General features: G+C 41.6%; 1 protein-coding gene across 2 annotated transcripts; it reads left to right on the forward strand.

The window, feature by feature from the left end:
- The first annotated feature begins 3 nt into the window (after nucleotides 1-3).
- On the forward strand, nucleotides 4-21,553 carry WHR1 (winged helix repair factor 1). Of its 2 annotated transcripts, none has more exons than XM_089659145.1 (7): nucleotides 4-129; nucleotides 4,919-5,071; nucleotides 5,240-5,385; nucleotides 7,174-7,409; nucleotides 11,072-11,169; nucleotides 13,321-13,468; nucleotides 21,332-21,553. In XM_089659145.1, the coding sequence occupies exons 2-7, from the start codon at nucleotides 4,963-4,965 to the stop codon at nucleotides 21,375-21,377; spliced, it is 783 nt and encodes a 260-aa protein (XP_089515271.1). In that variant the 5' UTR covers nucleotides 4-129; nucleotides 4,919-4,962; the 3' UTR covers nucleotides 21,378-21,553. The 2 variants fall into 2 exon arrangements, with proteins under 2 accessions (XP_089515271.1, XP_089515272.1); XM_089659146.1 differs by lacking the exon at nucleotides 4-129 and adding an exon at nucleotides 3,476-3,625.
- Nucleotides 21,554-21,875: the final 322 nt, after the last annotated feature.

Below are 21,875 nucleotides of genomic sequence, written 5' to 3' on the forward strand. Positions count from 1 at the left end.
CATTTTGCCGTCTACTATGCCATAGTTTTCTATTATGTCGTGGTCTCCAAAGACATGGCCGGACATACTGGGGAAGAGGAGGATTTAGGAGACATCTCCCACTGCAGAGTCGGGGAGTCGGTGGAAGAGGTAGTGTTGGCTGGGGCTCTGGAGTTTGGTTGTCTGTTTTTTTTTTAATTTCTGCTTCCATCTATTGTCAATTGTTACAGGGAGACTTCCTTCCTCTCTCTATATATATATATATTTATATATACACACACTTGTATGTGATGGCATTATGGAGTATATATAGTCATCAGAGTGTAATGTCATAAAATTATATATACACACACACACTTGTATGTAATGGCATTAGGGAGTATATATATAGTCATCAGAGTGTCTGTAATGTCATAAAAAGAAAAAAATTATATATATATACATACACACATACTTGTATATAATTGCATTAGGGAGTGTATATATAGTCATCAGAGTGTAATGTCATAAAAAATGATATATATATACACACAATAATATGTAATGGCATTAGGTATATATAGTCATCAGAGTGTAATGTAAAAATATATATATATATATATATATATAACGTATGTACTGTCTTCAGCCCCAGTTCACACACAAGTGTTGTTTGGATATTATTTGATAGAATTTGCGTGACAAGTAAAATTGTACGTGTTCCTATTGAGGGCCTTCAGATACATGCAGTCCAGTCGCACTGGAGTTTGTTAAAAAGGCCCCTGTGTGATTTGAAATCGCAGTCTGTTGATTTGAATGGGAATGATCATAATACAATGTGTTTTTCATTGCTTTTCCCCAGCCCTGTATTTAGTGCAGTGTTGAGAGAGGATGTAAAATCACATTAAAAACTCAAACTCTCCAAAACTGAGCTTCTCGTCTTCCCCCCAGCCCGCGCCCCCCCCCCCATCCTTTCCATCACTACCAACAACACCACCATCAATCCCGCCCAGCAAGCCAAGGTCCTTGGCGTCATTCTGGACTCAAACCTTTCCTTTCAACCTCATGTCAAATCACTTACAAACACATGCAGGCTCCACCTCCGAAACATCGCCAAGATACGCTCCTTCCTTACCCCAAACACCACTAAACTACTCGTACACTCCCTGATTATCTCACGCCTTGACTACTGCAACTCCCTCCTCACCGGCCTACCCCAGTGCAGGCTCTCCCCGCTTCAGACCGTCCTGAACTCAGCGGCCAGACTCATCCACCTCACCAGCCGCTCCACCTCTGCCACCCCCCTCTGCCTCTCCCTCCACTGGCTCCCCATTGCCCAACGCATTAAATTCAAATTGCTCACCCTGACCTATAAGGCCATTCACAACACTGCCCCTAACTACCTCACCGACCTGATACCCAGGTACCACCCTACCCGTACCCTTCGCTCTTCACAGGACCTCCTTCTATCTTGCTCCCTGGTCTCCTCCTCCCACGCACGACTGCAAGACTTCTCCAGGTCCTCCCCCATCCTCTGGAACTCACTACCCCAATCCATCAGACTGTCACCTTCCCTCCTCACCTTCAGGTGCTCCCTGAAAACCCACCTCTTCAGGGAAGCCTACCCCACCCTCACCTAACAGCCGCTGCCCTTCCCTCCTCCTACCACTCCATCCCCCACAGCCGTTTCCTCCTGTGCCTCTACCCCCTCCCTCCTAGATTGTAAGCTCGAAAGAGTAGGGCCCTCTTACCCCTTGTGTACTGTTTGATGTTACTGTTCTGTTTCATGTATTGTCCCCCTCTATTGTACAGCGCTGAGCAAACCCTTTGGCGCTATATAAACTCGATAAATAAATAAATAATAAATAAATTAAAAACGCATGCAAAAAAATGCATCTCATTCACACTGTTTAATCACACTTTAAAACCATGTATGTGAGGCTAAAGGACTATATACTCATAAAATTGTATATAACATTGTGGTATATATAGTCATTAGGCTGTATGTAATGTCATTAAATAATATATTAGATGAGTTCAGGTATGTTCAGACTAGAACCCCAACCCCACATGTGTTAGCTCACTAAGGAAGCTGTCAGCTGTGCTGCTCAGTCATCACACAACCCTTATATATGTACAGCTGACGGATGAGGAATGTCCCAGACACAGATAATTGACCTGCACAGGTGACTTCTTCCTGGTGGGCTCACACTTGTAGGTTCGTGGTCTTGTTTGAACATGCCTGAGCTTATCTTTAGTGATTAAAGTATATATAATCATTAGATTAAATGCATTGTCAGTTCTAAAAATATATATCATTAAATAATATACATAGTCTTTAAAAAAAAAAATAGTAATTATGGTTTTTGTTAGATTGTATGTGATGTCTATAGGGAATATATGTAGTCATTAGAATGTATGTATTTTCATCATGGAATATATAGTCACTAGATCATATGTATATTGGCATTATGGAATATATAATCATTAGATCATATGTAATGTTAACATGGAATATATAATCATTAGACTATATGTGATGTCATCGTGAAATATATAATCATTGGATCATATGTAATGTCATCATGGAATATATAATCATAGATCATATGTAATGTCATCATGCAATATTTAGTCATTAGATCATATATAATGTCATCATGGAATATATAATCATTGGATCACATGTAATGTTATCATGGAATATATAATCATAGATCATATGTCATTCATGGAATATATAATCATAGATCATATGTAATGTCATCATGGAATATATAATCATAGATCATATGTAATGTCATCATAGAATATATAATCATTGGATCAAATGTAATGTCATCATGGAATATATAATCATAGATCATATGTCATTCATGGAATATGTAATCATAGATCATATGTAATGTCATCATGGATTGTATAATCATTATATCATATGTAATGTCACCATGGAATATATAATCATTATATCATATGTAATGTTATCATGGATTATATAATCATAGATCATATGTAATGTCACCATGGAATCATAGATCACATGTAATGTCATCATGGAATATATAGTCATTAGATCTTATGTATTTTCATTATTGAATATATACAAGGTCTGTCCGGAAAAGTGCAGCCATTGTTAATATAAAGAGAACAGTTTGCACGACATCCATGTAAGCTGTCAACCAAGGAGAGTCGACTTGAATGCACATACGTGAACAATGACAACTTCACTGTACTAGTCAGTGGGGGCACTGACGCCATTGAGTGAGCATGTGTACTGTGAGGCTATCACATTCACAATGACTGAGCGAGTGGAGCAATGAATCTGCATCATATTTTGCATTAAGCTTGAACATTTCTCTGCAGAGACTATTCAGATGATTCTGAAGGCTTTCTGGGATGATGCAAAGATTGCAGCGCAAATAAAAGTCTGGCACAAACCCTTCAAAGATCTGTTGAAAGGTCAAGAATCTGTTGAAAGGCCTGCAACAAGCAGAAAACCTGAGAATGTTGAACGTGTATGTGCTGCAACCAACAAAGATCGTTGACTAACAGTACAAAAACTAGAAGCTCATCTGGGGATTCTAAAAACTACCATGTCCCAAGATTTTGTGTGCAGTCCCTAGGTGCCTACTTTGAGGAGGACTTGAGGCATCATTGTCTGAAGGTACAATGTTTCTTGTATCTTCTTCAATAAATGCCTCTATTTTTCTGATTACGTGGCTGGATACTTTCCAGGCAGACCTTGTAGTCATTAGATCATATGTAATGTCATTATAGAATATATAGTCATTAGATCTTATGTAATGTCATTATAGAATATATAGTCATTAGATCTTATGTAATGTCATTATAGAATATATAGTCATTCGATCATATGTATTGTCATTATGGAATATATAGTCATTAGATCATATGTATTGTCATTATGGAATATATAGTCATTAGATCATATGTATTGTCATTATGGAATATATAGTCATTAGATCTTATGTATTGTCATTATGGAATATTTAGTCATTAGATCTTATGTAATGTCATCATGGAATATACTGTATAGTCAGTAGATTGTATGTATTGTCATCATGGAATATATAGTCATTAGATCTTATGTATTGCCATTATGGATTTATATAGTCATTAGATCATATGTATTGTCATTATGGAATATATAGTCATTAGATTTTATGTAATGTCATTATGGAATATATAGTCAAGGGAGTATTTACCACAAGGCAAACAAGGTACTTGCCTAGGGTGGCAGCACCTCCTCCAGAAGAAGGGATGAAAAAAGACACACGCGCACCATGGGAACCAGGTGGGATCCGAGAGAGGCTGCGGGTTGCTTGATGGTTTATGTAGAGCCTGGCTCTCGTTCCTGGGGATGTCCAGAGCTGTGAAGCTGAGTGTCTGTCTGTCTGTCTGTCTCTGTCTCTCTCTCTCTCTCTCTCTCTCTCTCTCTCTCTCTCTCAAAACCTAAATACACCACTGTATATAGTCATTAGATCTTATGTATTGTCATTATAGACTATATAGTCATTCACAGCTAGGGTTCCTAAAAAAATTAGCAATTTCTACATCTCGGAAAAGTTCCCACTAACTCAGTGATCTTAGCTGCCCATAGGAGGGAATTTTTTCTCACTGACCACCAATGTAAGGAGCATTCTTGCCACTGACCATCACGCTAATGTATCCTGACTTGTAGGTATAGTAATTAGCAGGGATGCCCTGAGACCTGAAAGTTATTTCAAGGATTTCTTCACAATAAAAAGTTCAAGAAAGGCTGGACAGGACTATAGGTAATGACAAACGTTCTTAAATGTCATAAAAACTCTTAAAATACTTCCAGAAACTGAAGAAATGCTTTCCTGAACCCCACAACAGCCAGACACAAGATCTCTGCTGAAGGATCATAAAGTCTAAACTCTAATCCTCTGATTTTTCTCTGTATTTTTATCAGGATTCTTGATCTCTCCCTCCCTTACCCCTCTGCCCTCCCCCCCAATGGACCGTAAGCGGAAGTTAATTAGCGAAACATTCAAAGTGAAGAAAAAGCGAGATGAAGACGGCGCAATCAAAACTGATTCAAGCACGGTGCCATCACCCTATCCAGGTAATGAGCAGGGTAGATGACATCACACCTACTTGGGAAAGACATTATAGGGGCACAGACAGCAATGAAAAGCAGGCTGGTTGTCTGTATCTTCCACACTTTATCCAAAATTAAAGAGAAGAAAAGAAAAGTTTTGACTTTAAATATTTTCATTTTTTTATTTACTAGATTTCACAGATAACCCCCAGGATGCTGTGCCATACCTGTGTGCTCTCTTTCCCCGCAAGCTGTTTAACGACACTTTGCCACCTATGTTTCTGCGCCATCAAATGTACAGCATCATACGAGACCGCACATCTGTAGACCGACTGCTGGTGGGTAACTTCTAGAAGAATTCTAGAAATCAGCTGGTTGCTGTTGGGTAGCTAGAGGTATGCAGATCCTAAAGCTGTACACTCAGAAGAGGACCTCCAGTCCTTTCTAAGCCACTGCAATAAAATTGTTGCAGCAGCACTTTGTGTAGTTTATGACAACCCTATAGCGCAAGCTGGAGCTGCCTTTAAAGCCCAGTTGAACTTTTGCTGTGATGTGCCTGGAATGTAATTAGCTGTTTTTAGGCCTTGTTCACACCATACATGCAGAAAAACGAATGGAAACTGATATTCAGATTTCACTTGCAGAGACATCAGTTTTCATGTACGCTTCAATGAATATTATACACGTTGCACAAAAAATCTGCATGATACTAATGTTGTGCTGTGAATAGGGCACATAGAGAACAATTTATTTTGTGCCCTTGCAGAAAGCATACAAAAAATGGCATCTCTGCACCATGCTGTGAACAAGCCTTAAAAGAGAAAATGAAAATACTTTTTTTTTGTAGTTCCATTTTCAAAAAGTTGCAGCTTACAGATATACATGAAAGCAACATAAATGAGGTAATAGAGTCTTACAGTCGAATCAGAACCATATGATTATGATGAAACAAAATGTGAGGATGATCACATAGAGCACTGCAGACCTGTGTGATACCATACAGCATAATATAAAAGGTACATAGAACAGCATTAGGAGAAACCTCCAACATCCTTCTATGGGTTTACCAGATATAGTAAAAGTACTGAGGTGCACATGACACCCTTGTGGCCAATGTGACCCAGGAAAGGAACACACAGAAAAAAAAAAAATGGAGGTCAGTATGACTGTATGGTAAAATGTCCCAGTACTGGGCCAAATTTATGGGATAAGGTATAAAGAGGGGGGGGGGGGGGAGTATAGGAAGGGAAAGGAAAGCACCCAGAAAGAGGGAATATGGGAGACCCATGTGTATCAGACACATAAGGTACACACATGGGAGAGTGAGAACACAGAAAAAAAGGCAGTAATGCAAAGGGGTGAAACCACTATAAGTATCTAGAAGAGCAGAGTCTCGCACCTAGAGTCCACAGGCCAGAGACCCAGATAGTCAACTAGAAGGTAGGCATCAGTTTATATGAAGTATTGCCAGGGCCTCCAGGTGTCACAAAAGGTCTCCTCCCGGTCGTAGTTGCTGTAAAGTCTTCCATGTCTCTAAGTTCATTCACTTTAGATAGCCAAAGGGACTTCAAAGGCAGGTTCAGAACTAAAAATACCTTAGTCTCAATGATCCAGTCCCCATGAGGTCCCTCCCAAGTATTGGCGTCTTCTCCTTGGCTTCTTGTGGGTGTCAGTATTCTGCTGCCTTGATGGCTGGCGTGGGAAGACGTCACTCCTGCACATGCCCACAAGTGCAGTAATTCCAGCACCCAGGTAGTGTAACGGAATGTAAACTGAGCAGTGCATGTGCAGCTCAGTGTACATTTTACAGGGGATTGCAAACAGGCAGGTACATTTATTTTATTGTATTGCCTGTTCGTGTTTTTTTGTTATTTTTCAACTTAATTCCACTTTAAGCAGAAAGTTCAATTGGACTTTTCTTATCTTTGGTCCAGCTTCAGCTTTTTCCACTAAATGTTTACTGATGACCACCAGGTTTGTCTTAGAAGGTAAACTGCTCCACCCAGGGGGGTACGTAACACTCGTTTTGAGACTGGCAACTGATCAAAGATTTGTACATTTTGATAACTTGTGACAGTCTGTACTCCGCATGCTTTGCTGTATGGGTCTTTTCCTTGTCTATGCAGAGCTCTTTACAGCAGAAGGGTGAGGTGTGCCTAGTTCAGCCAGGGTTTGATCCTGACACCTTTTTAGTGGCGATGAGCGAGGATTTACGTGCAGCAGTGCTCCGAAGCGTTGATGAGAGTTCCAGAACCACCATTGTCCAGAAATTCCTGGACTCCAGCCTGTTTTCCTCTTCTAAGATCAGCTACAACAGAGAGGAAATGATGCAAAAACACCGCTTCAGTGACCGAGAGATCACGTAAGAGAAACAACATTGGTTTAAATATGGAGAGTGACATAAGAATTAACATTTTTTTTTATATTAAAAAGAGTTTTAAAAATCTGAAGAAATTACAGTCATTATAATTCCTCCCTCATATGGGTATCCCCTGTCCACTATTACAAACAAATGGCAACCACCCCAACCAATAACTGGTCTCTGCAGCAAGGAGCACATGAAAAGGGCAATGCATGTCAAAAATTAACAAAGAAAAATTCCCAGCTCACTTACCAGCTAGCCTGCAAAAAATCCAATTGCCCTGTCTAACAGTTCACATTAAAACCAGAAGTTTAGTTTGCACACATTTGCAAGTACACTATATTGCCAAAAGTATTGGGCCCGCCCTCCAGATCATTGAATTCAGGTGTTGCAATCACCTCCATGGACACAGATGTATAAAATCATCACCTAGGCATGCAGACTGCTTCTACAAACATTGGTGAAAGAATGGGTCGCTCTCAGGAGCTCAGTGACTCCAAGCGTGGTACCGTGATAGATTGTCACCTGTGCAATAAGTCCATCTGTGACATTCCTGGCTACTAAATATTCCACGGCCAACTGTTAGTGGTATTATAACAAAGTGGAAGCAACTGGGAACAACAGCAACTCAGCCACCAAGTGGTAGGCCACGTAAAATGATAGAGAGGGTCAGTGCACACTTAAGCGCACAGTGAGCAGAAGTCGCCAACTGTCTGCGGAGTCAATAGCTATAGACCTCCAAACTTAGTGTGGCCTTCAGATTAGCACAACATCAGTGCATAGAGAGCTTAATGGAATGGGTTTTCATGGCCGAACAGCTGCATCCAAGCCTTAGACCACCAAGAGCAATGCAAAGCGTCAGATGCAGTGGTGTAAAGCACGCCGCCACTGGACTCTAGAGCAGTGGAGACGTGTTCTATGGAGAGACAAATCACACTTCTCTCTCTGGCAATCCGATGGACGTGTCTGGGTTTGGTCATGGCCAGAACGGTATTTGCTTAACTGCATTGTGCCAAGTGTAAATTTTGGTGGAGGGGGATTTAGGTGTGGGGTTGTTTTTCAGGGGTTGGGCTCGGCCCTTTAGTTCCAGTGAAGGGAACTCTTAAGGCGTCAGCATACCAAGAGATTTTGGACAATTTCATGGTCCCAACTTTGTGGGAACAGTCTGGGGATGGCCCCTTCCTGTTCCAACATGACTGCGCACCAGTGCACAAAGCAAGGTCCATAAAGACATGGAGCAGCGAGTTTGGGGTGGAGGAACTTGACTGGCCAATCTGACAGAACGCCTTTGGGATAAATTAGAACAGAGACTGTGAGCCAGGCCTTCTCGTCCGACATCAGTGCCTGACCTCACAAATGTACTTCTGGAAGAATGGTCAAACCTTCCCATAGACACCCTCCTAAACCTTGAGAACAGCCTTCCCAGAGGAGTTGAAGTTGTTATATCTGCAAAGGACGGGGCCAACTCAATATTAAACCCTACGGACTAAGACTGGGATGCCTTGTGCATGTTCATGTGCGTGCAAATACTTTTGGCAATATAGTGTATATGTGTAAGCTGCAGAGCCACTTCACGGCACCCTAGTGTACTGCAGTCCTAACTCTATAAATTTTGAGAGTCTCCAAAGTTGGAGCACATATATGATAATGGATAGACTAAAGGCAGGTATGCCTGGAGCGTGCCCGCCCCTCCTAAAGGTATAGGGATGCACTGAACACCTAGCAATAGCATAGTGGCAGCAAAGGTATCTAGTGCATCCCCATAACAATTAAACCCTCACAATACAAACAGATGGCAACCACCCTAACCTATAACTGTCCTCTGCAGCAGGGAGCACATGGAAGGGCAACGCATGTCCTAAAACTACAAACAAAAATTCCCAGCTCACTTACTTAACATTGGTTTAATAGAGAGAGTGACATAAGAATGCAAAGATTTTTTTCTTGTTGATATTAAAAAGAGTTAAAAATCCCAGAAGAAATTACAGTTATCAAAATTCCTCCCTCATATGGGTATCCCTGTCCAGTATGCCGTAGCATTAGGTACATCAATCTCATAAAATCAGTCCAAACTGAGTTTACATATATACGCTTTTGGACTGAAGATGCAGTGCATAATGGGATCATTATTCCTCTACAAGTTTCTTGGGTATGCTCCGCTTTCTTAGGGCTCATGTACACTGAAGCTCCTAAACTGATTTTCAGGAGCTGTTCAGCATTTTTTTCAGCAGCCCCTGAACTCTCCTTAATGTTTTCCTATGTGTCCATGTACACATCGTCGTTTACAGGCAGTTGAGTTTACAGTCGTTTTTTTTTTGAACGCACCAAACTTGCGTTCAGGAAAAGATTTTACTGGCGTTTCAAACGCTTGTAAACGCGGTTAACGGCATTTATAAACGTTTACATTTGGAAGCGTTTTTTAACTGTTCTATGTCCAGATGCTGTCCAACATCATCATCAGAAATGCATGCAAAGCGTTTTCCATGTATTCAAATGGACCTAGTACACCAGTGCAGTCAGTTCCAGGTTTCTCGTGAAGGAAAAATTGGTAGAACGTGCTGCATTATGCTCATGATGGGATCCATAGTGAATACAACCAGAAAATACAGGTCATCTCAACACATACTGCTCTCTCTGCTTCTGCTCTCTCTATTCCTCTCAAAATGTCTGAAATAGTTAATTTTTTACTATTTTTCAATGCATTCTGGGCATTTGGGAAGGTCTCCTGAGGATATATTTTAAAAACGCTTCTGTGCATAAATGCGGCATGCAAACATGGCTAAACTGATGTTTTTTACCTACGTTTTCCAGCAGTCAGTTTCCATCGTTCAGACATTTTCCAAACGCCCCGTGTACATGAGCCCTTAGGCAGATGAGAAAGGTTAAAACTGTATAAAGTGTAGAAACATTTAAACAAATAGTTCATATAACAATATGTCTATATACACTCACAATTTCACTCCCATGTTTCATGCACTAGTTTATAGTAAGACAACAATTCAATATTAGATTCGAGTTAACATTAGAGCAGGGATCCAAAAGTACAAACGAAACCAGCGCTCAAATCTTCATGCAGACTAGAAGGAACTTTGAATGCCAAACGTTGAGGTGCAGCCCTTCAAAGATCGGGAAATCTTGGTACTGGTAAACGAAAGCAAAGAAGGGCGTACTCTCATCGTGCATTAATGTGGTAAACCACAAATTTATTTAAAAAACATATAGATGTATACTCACAAACCAAAGAGAGCTCTGAAGAAGGGAGACCGTCTCCCGAAATGCGTTAGCCTATCCCTACAAGGGTCTATTATTCCATTGGACTTACATTACAGATTTATCTGCTCTGTTTTTATTCTCTTTGGTTTGTGAGTATACATCTATATGTTTTTTAAATACATTCGTGGTTTAGCACTTTAATGCATGAAGAGAGTGCGCCCTTTTTTTGCTTTTGTTTATTAGAATAGGGATGGCCAACCAACTTCCCATTTTGGCTACTTTTGTCTTAGTGCTGTGAACAGTTTCTTCATAGGCTGTCTATCTGTCTTTTACAGTCCAGTGTATGGGTATGTAGTAAACAAAGATCACAGGGGAGCCGATTCTGTGCTTGGATTTGATGGTATTAAGATTGATTGTGATTTATGACTACAGTCTTGCTTTTCTTACAGGCAGCTGGTCAATGCCGGACTGCTGACAGTGAGGGATGCTGGGAGTTGGTGGTTGTCAGTTCCTGGCGCAGGGAAGTTTATCTCACATTTTATAAAAGGTCAGAATCCTGGTCTGTGTAGTTTTGCATCTGTACTCTTTCTGTCACCTCTCTTCATCAGCAAGATTACGCAGTCAGGCAACACGATGGGTAGTGATGAGAACAAAGACCTTTTAAATGATAACTTATTTTATATTAAAAAAATGGCACAGTAGAAAGTATTTACATTCAATGCAAAGTGCCCATTGTGCTCTTAGCTGATCTCAAATGTCCTTCGCCCCCAACCACCCCATAATCTTTGTGCTGCAGGGGATAATATGAGTGCTGGGACTTATCAGGAGTGTTGCCTAGGTCCTCCGATCTTTCATTCATAGAAGCTGTACTATAGCTTTCAGCATAGAAAGGCATTCTATGAATGAAGGATGGCTGGATGAATGAAAGGTCCTCAACCTTCTGTGAATGGAGGAGGGGGGCAAGAAGGGCAAATATAGGCCATACTCATGAGGAGTTGCTGTGAAAGGTCCAGCAATTGTATTAATCTCTGCAGCACTGGAAGATTACGGCTGCAAGGTATGGCGGTGGGGCAGAGGACTTTGGATTTTTTTTTATTTTTTTTATTTTTTTTAACACGCTGCACCAAAATGCATAGTACTGTTACAATGCTTTTTGGCAGGCTACAACACACACTGCTTACCAAGGTGCATTGGGATACCATGAATTATGAATGGCAGTACAGCTGCAAGAAAGACACACAATTTTGTGTACCGCCAGAATGTGCTCAATTTCTCGTACTTTCCCCCGGTGTACAGATATGAACGGATGATATGCCTATGCCTGTAACCAGCATTCCATGTATTTATTTTGAAGATGAGGGGGAGGAGGAAGGTGCAAATAAGAGAGAGGTTCATGGAATTAAAGTTATCCATGAACAACCAGTCCAAAATTATTTCTAAGGTGGTCTGACTCAAATGGTATCCTATAGGATATTGCACATGACACATTGCCATTGTTCTTTGTACTCTTTTAATGTGTATATAGACCCGGTAACAAAAAATGCAATATATTGCAGCTCAGCAGTGCAGAGATGAAGTGTGTTGTTTTTTTTTTTTTGTTTGTTTTTTTTTAGCCTGGTGATCCTGCCACAAATATGAAGTGACCGTGCTCTGTATATATTGGAGGAACAGCATTGTCATCCTAGGTTGCTCTCTTGAGTTTGAATACAAACCCCTCCATCTCCTCATCTCTCTTACATAGAGGGATGTGTTCTGTGGTCCACAGAGAGAACCGGGAACAATGTAACCGATAAGTATGCAGAACAAGCAGAAAGCACTGGATATGATCAGCTCACTCAATTAAGGGATCAACAGTTATTTCTTTTTGCTCCAATCAAATTAATATAAAAACTTGTTAACTTGTATATAATAGGACCAAAAGGAAGCAAAAAGAAAAGTTGGGTTTACACACACTTTAAAGGATAAGTTCACCTTTTCATAACATGTTACACCCATATTCAGGGTGTAACATGTTATGAATACACCGTGGTAGTTACATATAGTTACATGGTTAGTCTGGCTGAAAAAAGACAAGTCCATCCAGTTCAACCATAGAAAACAAAAAAAAGTTATAGTCCTATACCCACAGTTGATCCAGAGGAAGGCAAAAAAACCCAGCAAAGCATGATCCAATTTGCTCCTGCTGGGAAAAATATTCCTTCCTGATCCCCGGAGAGGAAATCTGATATTCCCTGGATCAACTTTACCTATAAAAGTTAGTATCCAGTTAGTTCATTGAGTCTTCCTGTCAGTATATCTGCTTGCCTGTACATCCTTTACGAGCAAGCAGGTATACTGACAGATCTGCAGGAGACTTGCACGGCACCAGTGATCTGCTGATTACTGGTGCAATGCTTTTAGAAGCTTCTGCAACAAGAAATAATAAATGCACATTTTTTTTTACCTGAAAAAAAATGTGCATTTTTTATTTTCTCTATAAAGATAAACTTATCCGTTAAATAAAGCATAACCAAGTCTGTATCACCCCCCCCCCCCCCACTGCTCAGCATACTTGCACATTATGGCAAAATCTGGGGGGCCAACAAATGCATTTCTTCCTTCTGTATACTTCGAGTCATGTGCATATTTTTTAAATGTATAATTTCCTTACTATTTCATTTACCAAAAGCTCAGAAATGTCTTTTCTTGTGTCTCTCAGGACGGAAGGCCCTTGTGTCTCAGATCAGCAAATCTCGGTATAAAGAAGTCCTCCTTGTGGACCTCTCCACGCGGAAGCCTCCCTCTTCCCTACGCTTAGGGATGGAATACCACATTCATGACATCATAGGCGCGGGTCTTGTGGACTGGTGGGTGTGACAAGAATACACACAGTACTGATGATGAAGACCGTTAATTGAAGCTAATCTGTCCATTTGATTTATTTGGAGGACAAGAATGGAGAAAACATACTTTTTTTTCTTTACGCTATAGATTTGGTAGCTCGGCTACTCTCTACTGAGAATAAATCTGAGCGTAAATAACATTCAACATTTGTGAGCCCCAAGGTAGACAGTCTCAATTAGAAAATCAAAGCACCAAAAACCAACACATTTTGGCACTTGGGCACTTCTTCCTTTGGGGTTGATCTCTGTTCTAAAACAAACCTTAAAGCCTAAGCCCTAATTTAATATCCTCTAACCCTTTTGCTGCCAGGTCCAGTGGTGTATTTAGGTTTTGTGCTGCCCTAGGCAACACAAAAATTGGCGCCCCCCCCACAGAAAGAGCCTGACATTGACCAAGAGCACCCCTGCCCTCCACTACCACTGCCCCCCCATACACCAGCCACCATCCCCCATGGTGAGAGAGAGAAAGACACTCACCTTCACAGCTACGGACATCCCCAGGAATGAGAATCGGGCTGTGTGTACACCGTCATGAAACCCACAGCATACCCACCAGGCCCCCATGCCGCGTGTGTCCCTTCTTCCAAGGGGAAGTGCGGCCCCCCCCTGAAAAATGCCACCCTAGGCAATTGCCTTGTGGTAAATACACCCCTGGCCAGGTCCATATATCATACAGACCTGACAACGGAGGGATTTTAAATACAATCTATTGTGTATGCATCTGCCAAGCAGAATCCTGCCTGTCAGATGGTAGCATTATGGCAGCTGCACTGCCACCTGATTACTTCCACACACCCCTGGTAACGTGTGTGCCACCACCTGGTATCCTGGGCTCTGCATGCCCATCTGCGAGCCCAGGACCAGAATAGCAGGTGCTGCTGGGTAGAGGGGAGAGAGCAGAATGGACAGACATCCACTCTCCTCCCCTTCTTGTGCTGACCTGGTAAAACGCCACTTCCGAGTCCCCATGTCGGTGTACCTGGCCAGTATGGCCCGGAAAGAATCTAAGGCAGTATAATCTGCACTGCATTAGATTCAGTGTAGCATAAAGGAGACATCCAGGGTCTTTTAGATCCCGGATGTCTCAATAAAGAGAACATGTTTCCCTATGTGATGAAAAAAGAATTAAATAAAAAAATATTTTTAGATTGTAAAAAAAATTTAAGTTAAACTCAAGCACATAAAATCCCCCCAAAAAATGTTTTTGAGCCCCCCACCCCCACATATACACACATAGAAATGTAAGCGCATTCATCAGGGACACCTATACATGAATATGTCAATTGCGATATACAAGTTTACACGTGAACGATACATGCTGGAGTGAGAGCAATGTTTCTAGCACCAGACCTCCTCCATAATCCTCACTGCATTAAATTCAGTGGAGCATAAACTGATGACCTATAAGGGGCTTTTAAAGCGCCACCTATGTAAAATATAGGGTACAGAACTTTGTTGCCATTTCACAGGAACATGCAAATTTTAAAGTTTGACATGTTGGGTATCGATTTACTCAGTACAAAATGTTATTGTGTTTATGTGCCCTAACATTAACTTTAGTGTATTTTTTTACAGAAATTTTGTGTTTCCTAGACTTTTGTGGTAATATTGTGTGACATAAAAAAAATTGCAACTACCGCTTTTTTAATCTCTAGGGTGTCTACTTTCAGAAAATATATAATGTTTTGGGGGTTTACGCAATCTTTAGGCCTAAAGTGATTTGCTAAATGTATGCAAAAGTGGCTCTGGCAAAGAAAGGGTTAAATAGTTTGTTTGGGCCAAACTGGCCCCAACAAATTATTTACTGCACTAACCAGTATGCTTGATGGGGGCGCTTTATAAACCCTATGTAGCATTAGCTACATTCAGTATACAGCTCTGTGTTGCGGAAGTGGGGCAAGCTGCTCAGCCAGAATGCAAGTGTACAATCCAAATGCACACATTCCTGCGTTACAAATGGCTGTGTGTATATAAGTGGGTGCTACAGCGATCGTCGGCTGGAACTGAACAGAATCAGCAAGGGGGAGAAAGTCACCAGAACACTGAGGATCACCAATATGGGTCCCAAATTTTTAATGAACGATCACATAGTTACAGCAAGGCAACGTTTCAGAGTCTCGTAGGACCCCTTCACATACCTGATGAAGGGGTCCTGCAAGACTCCGAAATGTTGCCTTGCTGTAACTATGTGATTGTTCATTAAAACTTTTGGACCCATATTGGTGATCCTCGGTGTGCTGGTGACATTCTTCCAAGCTGCTCAGCTATTCACGGGAAGCTTTGTATTCTATGAAATGAATACAAAGCTTTCTCTGATTGGCTGAAGTGGAGAAGTGGGTGGATGTCACAATCAGAGGAAGCTTTGTATTCATTCATAGAATACAAAGCTTCCCGTGAATGGCTGAACAGTGCTCAGCCTGACTCTTTTTTTTTTTTTTTTTGTGTTCCAGGAGAGAGATGAGAAGTGCCACTCCCAGAACACATGCAGTAAATAGTTTGTTTGGGCCAGCTTGGCCCAGACAAACTATTTTATGGGTCATTTAAATGTGAAGTTTGGCTTTAATCTGTGTGTTTAGAATTATTGGATAATCCATGGCAGCTTTATAGGAGAAGGAAGCTCCTTGTTGTAAGTTACACCTGTCTCAGAAAAGTGATACCTAGACCCGGCCACAAAAAGGTTGCTTCTCTCTGCAAGGTGCGGCAGAATATCCTGTTACTCTAAGACACTTGATTGGAGCAAGAACAGCAATCCACCCTGACGCATCTTCATATGCACTAGTCTGTCAGTCCCTCTGGTTGTACAAGCAGCTGGTGCTGTAGATTTGTTGACCTTGTCCCCTATATCTGTCACCTGGAATCGTGAGACCTGAGCCAGGGTTGCTTTAGCTTCAAGTATTTTATTTTACCTTTTAATGACATAGATACAAGAGACCTGTATGTGTACCAAGTTTGGTGAATCACTTGCATTTTTATGTATGGCCTTCCCTAGGACCTGGCTTGGTAGATATTTTTAAAATCCTTAATTCTTTTAATTAAAATACAAAAAAGGTTTAACCATTTCAGTACCGGGCACTTTTACCCCCTTCTTGCCCAGGCAAGCGCTGTCGAACTTTGAATGACAATTACATGGTCATGCAACACTGTACCCAGTGGTATTTAATCACCACTGAGTTTTTTTATTTTTTGCTAAATTAAAACAAACAAAACCTGAAACTTTTGAAAAAAAACACACTTTTCTTTATTTCGGTTCTAAAAGTTCGCAAATTTTTAACATTTCTTCATAACTTTAGGTCAAAATGTATTCTGCATTTCTTTGGTGAAAATAATAATAATTTTTTTTTTTTTCAAAATTTTCTATTTTTTTTATTTATCTTTTTTTTTTTTTTCAACACACTGGTACCAAAGCAATACAATGTTACCATAGTAACATTGAACTACTCTGGGCAAGTTATTAGGATTTTTTTTTTTCAACACACTTACCAAAGCAATACAATGTTACCATAGTAACAATGAACTACTCTGGGCAAGTTATCAGGATTTTTTTTTTCAACACATTCTGATTGCTAATACCAATGTATTTCATTGATATTTGCAATCATTATTACTGAATAAAACTGATTCAGTCAGTCTTTTGTATGGGCTGTGATTGGCCCTGTCTGTATCATGTGACTGCTTTGACCAGTCACAGGTAACAACATAATTGTATACAATGGATGGCATGACAGGAAGCCATCCATTGTATACAATTGACGTGATCTGCTGTGATTGGTCACAGCAGTCTCATGACATTGGCAATGGGGCAGTGTAGTGATATGTCATCGGCTGTGTCCCGTGGACACAGCAGGTGACAGATTGCGTAGCCGTGTGAGCGGCTCCTTTTGGCAGGACGTCATATGATGCCCAGTTACAACGGCGAGTGTCCCGTCTGGCCATCAATCTGCTATAGGCCAGGCGGGAAGGTGTTAAAATTCAGCACTTTGCAACGATCAGCATAAATGTTCCTTCAAAATGTTACAAAAATTTGACAGGTTACTTTGTTAAAAATGTTAAAGTAGAACTAAATGCAAAACTTTTTTTTTTTCATTTTGGATAGAGCAAGGGAGGGTTATAACTTCTGTCAGACTTTATTCACCATCTGTGTGGATTTCCCTTCACTTCTTGTCTCATAGCCAAACAGGAAGTGAGAGTAAATCTCTGCAAATTAAGGGAATTCCTCGGGGACCCCCAAGTCACTAGAACTAGTGTCCCCATTGGAAGATTTCACCTCTATTACTTTTCTGGGGGACAACCCAAAATGGGATTTTCTTTTATTTTCACTTGCAATAATAATGGTAAACAGGACAAATAGAGAGGGGGAATCTCCCTAATGGGGGCACAGACAGTAATAAAAACTGAAAGGTGATCTAATCCATCTCCCCTCTGTCCAAAACCAAAAAAATTTTATCTTTTGTTATACTTTAAAGATGTCCATAGCATGGATAACTTAGTTCACAAAAGGTCCAGGTAGACTCACCATTTCAACACTGAAGTGGGGCTATAATTTGGCAATGAGCTCTTTTGCTGGGGGTGGGAATGGATGGTGGCAAAGAAGATGTGCATACATGGACAATCCCTGTGTACAGGGTCGGTGTTAGACTATTTTGTACCCTAGGCAAGACCAGCTAATTGCACCCCCCCCCCAAAAAAAAATTAAAAACAGTAGAAAATATTAAATCAACAAAACATGCTAAATTTATTTTAATTTGCAAAAATAAGTGCCATAAGATAGCTCTGACAGATCCCAAGCTGGAATTCCCCAGTGCTGTGATAACAGGCAGCTCAGCCCACACACACACAGAGAACACCTGAACTGAGTGATCCGACACAGTGGCAGATCCAACACAACACACCACCATCAACACTTACAGATCAGCAGGCACTAGAAGAGCAGGCTGTGGGATCGTGATGATGTCATCACTCATGGACACATGGCACATATGATAGCCGGCTGGCCGGGTCACATTCACACAAACACGAGACATCAGAGTCAGACATTACCTTCCTCGGCAGGCGCAGCTCCGCCTCTGCTGATGAATGGGAAGAGAAGGGCTGGGACTGGCTTGCAGTAAGGGACTGAGTCTGAGAGGAACACTGGAAGGGGTGGCAGCTCAGCTGCCACACTGGCCCCAGACACCCGGCATCTTCCTCTGTCCTTTCTTCCTCCCTCTCTGCTGCCCCTCCTCTCAGCTGGAGGATCATTCATGACAAGGCGGCGTCCCACACAGAGTGATTGCCTGTGCTGTGCCCAGACGCCCCTAGCTGGCAGTGCGCCCTAGGCGGCTGCCTATTGCAGGGGTAGGCAACCTGCGGCTCTCCAGCTGTTGCAGGACTACAAGTTCCATCATGCCTCTGTAAGTCATAGCTGTAACTGTCAGTTTGTAATGTTGCAATGCCTCATGGGAAATGTAGTTCCACAACAGCTAGAGAGCAGCAGGTTGTCTACCCCTGGTCTAGTGGAAGCACCGGCCCTGCCTGTGTATCCAACCCACCCAGATCTTATTACATTTTTTCAGACAACTCTGACATGAATAGGTAAGTTTTTTTTTTTTTTTTTTTGTTTATTTTTTTCTAGAGGTCTTACTTAGTTGCCTTGTTTTTGCTAGATGATTAAAAAAGTGATTTGATTGCCATGTGCTGCAGGCTGCCCCTCACAGTGTTATCTGTGTAAAGCTACAAGTGTTCTCCTAAAACGTAAGATTGGTGTCTCAGTTACTGGTCTTTGCGGAAGTAGCCAATCACAAACCAGTGAAAAGAAAAAGCGTTCAAACAACCGTGCCAAGAAAGGAGTCATTGAGGGATAACTTGCATCTGTTGTCAGAGGGAAATCTTGCCTTCTGGGCTGTTAGGCTACGTTCACACTGGACTTTTTTTCTAACTCCTGCCAAATGCCCGTATAGCTGCCAAAATTTGAAGACAGGCTCTAATCGCCAGCATGAATAAGGCCTAAGGCTACGTTCACACTAGGTTTGTCAGCAGGCTTTTCACAGGCATTTGGGAAGCTTTTGTAATGCTCCCCAAACGCCCTATGCACATTTTTGAGGCATCTCCTAGATTGTAAGCTCCAAGGAGCAGGGCCCTCCTATCCCTCTTGTATTGAACTGTATTGTTGCTGTATTGCCTCCCATTATATTAAAGCGCTGAGCAAACTGTTGGCGCTATATAAATCCTGTATAATAATAACAATAATTTGATAGGCGTTTTCAAAGCGTTAAAACCGCACCACAAACACCTATCATGAAGTTTAATGGTATTAAAGCTCCTCAAACGCCTCGCAAACACTCCGCAAATGCCTGCCAGGCGTTTGAGAAGCGTCACCATAGACTTGAATGGGAGGCTTCAACTCCTCCTGACTCGACATTCAGTGTGAACAGCACTGTGTGCTGCCATGTGCAGAATTTTCATAGGCGTTTGAGAAGTGTTAAAAACGCTTCCCAAACGCCTGTCTGACACCTGCTGACAAACCTAGTGTGAACGTAGCCTTAGGCCTTATTCATGCTGGCGATTAGAGCCTGTCTTCAAATTTCTGCAGCGGATTCTTGTAGACAGAATCACCCGTGATGATGTTTAGCTGCGTCTGCTCTTCAGATGTGAATGAATGGCATGCTGTGGCTGCCTGTGGATAAAAGTACATGCAGCTGTTACCTGCGGTTAGGGACAGATCAACGCTGGGCGCAAACAGATGCATGTAGGCTTGGACATCCCTCCCTAATCGCAGGTAACCCCCGCATCTGTGGATACGTGCGAACAACAACAGCTCCTCTTCTTTTCAGTAAATATTGCTAGTAACCAGGGGCGGACTGACCATTTGGGAACTCGGGCACTGCCCGAGGGCCCGGGGTCAGTAGGGGGCCCCATGAGATGCCCCTGGTAGCTTTCGTAGGCTTTTTTGGGTGTGGTTTGAGTTTGGGCAAGGACACAGGGGCCCCATGATCCCTTACTACCTGAGGGGCCCCATGAGTTGTCAGTCCGCCCCTGCTAGGAACAAAGCAAAAGTACAAAGCAACCCACAGCAACCAATCATAATTAATTTTAGCAAACCCAAACTAATTCAAGATGAAATCTGCCTGTTATGAGTTGCTGTGTTTTTATTGAATAAGCCTCTAGATTTCTGTCCTGCCAATGGTTAATGGTTACTTCTATCTTAACGTGTTACTAAACCCACAACAGTAAAATCAGTCTGTGTATGCAGTAAAGCATGCTTGTTATACTCACTGTGGAACTTAAGAGGTTAGTCATCTACATTGTGTAAAAATGCTGTTTGTTCCTGTCTTCTCTGATCCTCCCCTTCTACTGTCCCCAATCCGTCTGCTGATAGTACAGAGCTCTAAGAGTCACTCTGCACATGCTCAGTTTAGTGTTTGACTAGAGTGGGTTTTTTTCTTTTCTTTGGGAGGGTGCATCTGATCATCACAGAGCCAATCAGCACTGTCCAGACGGAGGGTCAGGGGTCATGCAGCCTCATAGGACAGTGAGAGCAGAATGAAAGCTCTTCCTACAAGATTAACCAGTGCTCAGCTGGACACTGATAGACGTCAAAAGACTGCTATTTACTGCTGATGAGAAACGGTATTTAGCAGTTTATATATACTAAACTATTTGCATTTCCATGTAGTGTGCACTGTGTGGGACCAGATATAGTGAATTCAGGGTCCTGGGTTTAGTAACACTTTAAGTATATTATGTAGGTGTTGCTTTGATACAACTTAGCTGCAAAACATGTAAGATTTCAATTATGGGTGAATAAGGAACAATCCGTTTTTTTTCTCATATCTTATTGTTCTCTTTCAGCATTCCTACAGCGTCTGGGATACTTCTTCGCCTATCAGACAATTAGCACCTCCACCCCCACGTGCCTTCAGAATCATATCCATAGTTCTGTTGTGTTCATTCCTGAGCCAAAACCTTGGACCCGTGTACAAGCACTGTAATTCCCGTGCCGCAGATCTCCAAATGAACATGCGCCATTTTTATCTCTATGTCACTTTAATAAATAATTATTTATTTAAGTTATTCAATGTCACTTGTGCAGACTTCTTCTCACATACTGTACATGAAGTTTTGTGGTTGGTGGCTCTTTGGACCCTTCACCATTTTGTGTTTCTCCATGTAGTAGTATATTAAATTGTCCAAATAGAAACCTGTATGTTAGGCTACGTTTACACAATGGCGGCCGAAGCGCAATGAAAACTGGCAGATCTGTGTCTTTACCACTCCCCAGATGTCTGCTTAAAAGTCAGCGTAGCAGCAGGACTATGCTATACACATTTCTACAGCCGTGATGCTTGGCAGCAAAATTGCATTACAGTATGTCACATTTGGCAGGCCGTGCTGT

Source organism: Staurois parvus, unplaced genomic scaffold (genome assembly GCF_062004578.1).
Source record: "Staurois parvus isolate SC_StPar_1 unplaced genomic scaffold, SC_StPar_1.0 ptg001133l, whole genome shotgun sequence".
In the NCBI taxonomy this organism is placed as follows: Eukaryota; Metazoa; Chordata; class Amphibia; order Anura; family Ranidae; genus Staurois; species Staurois parvus.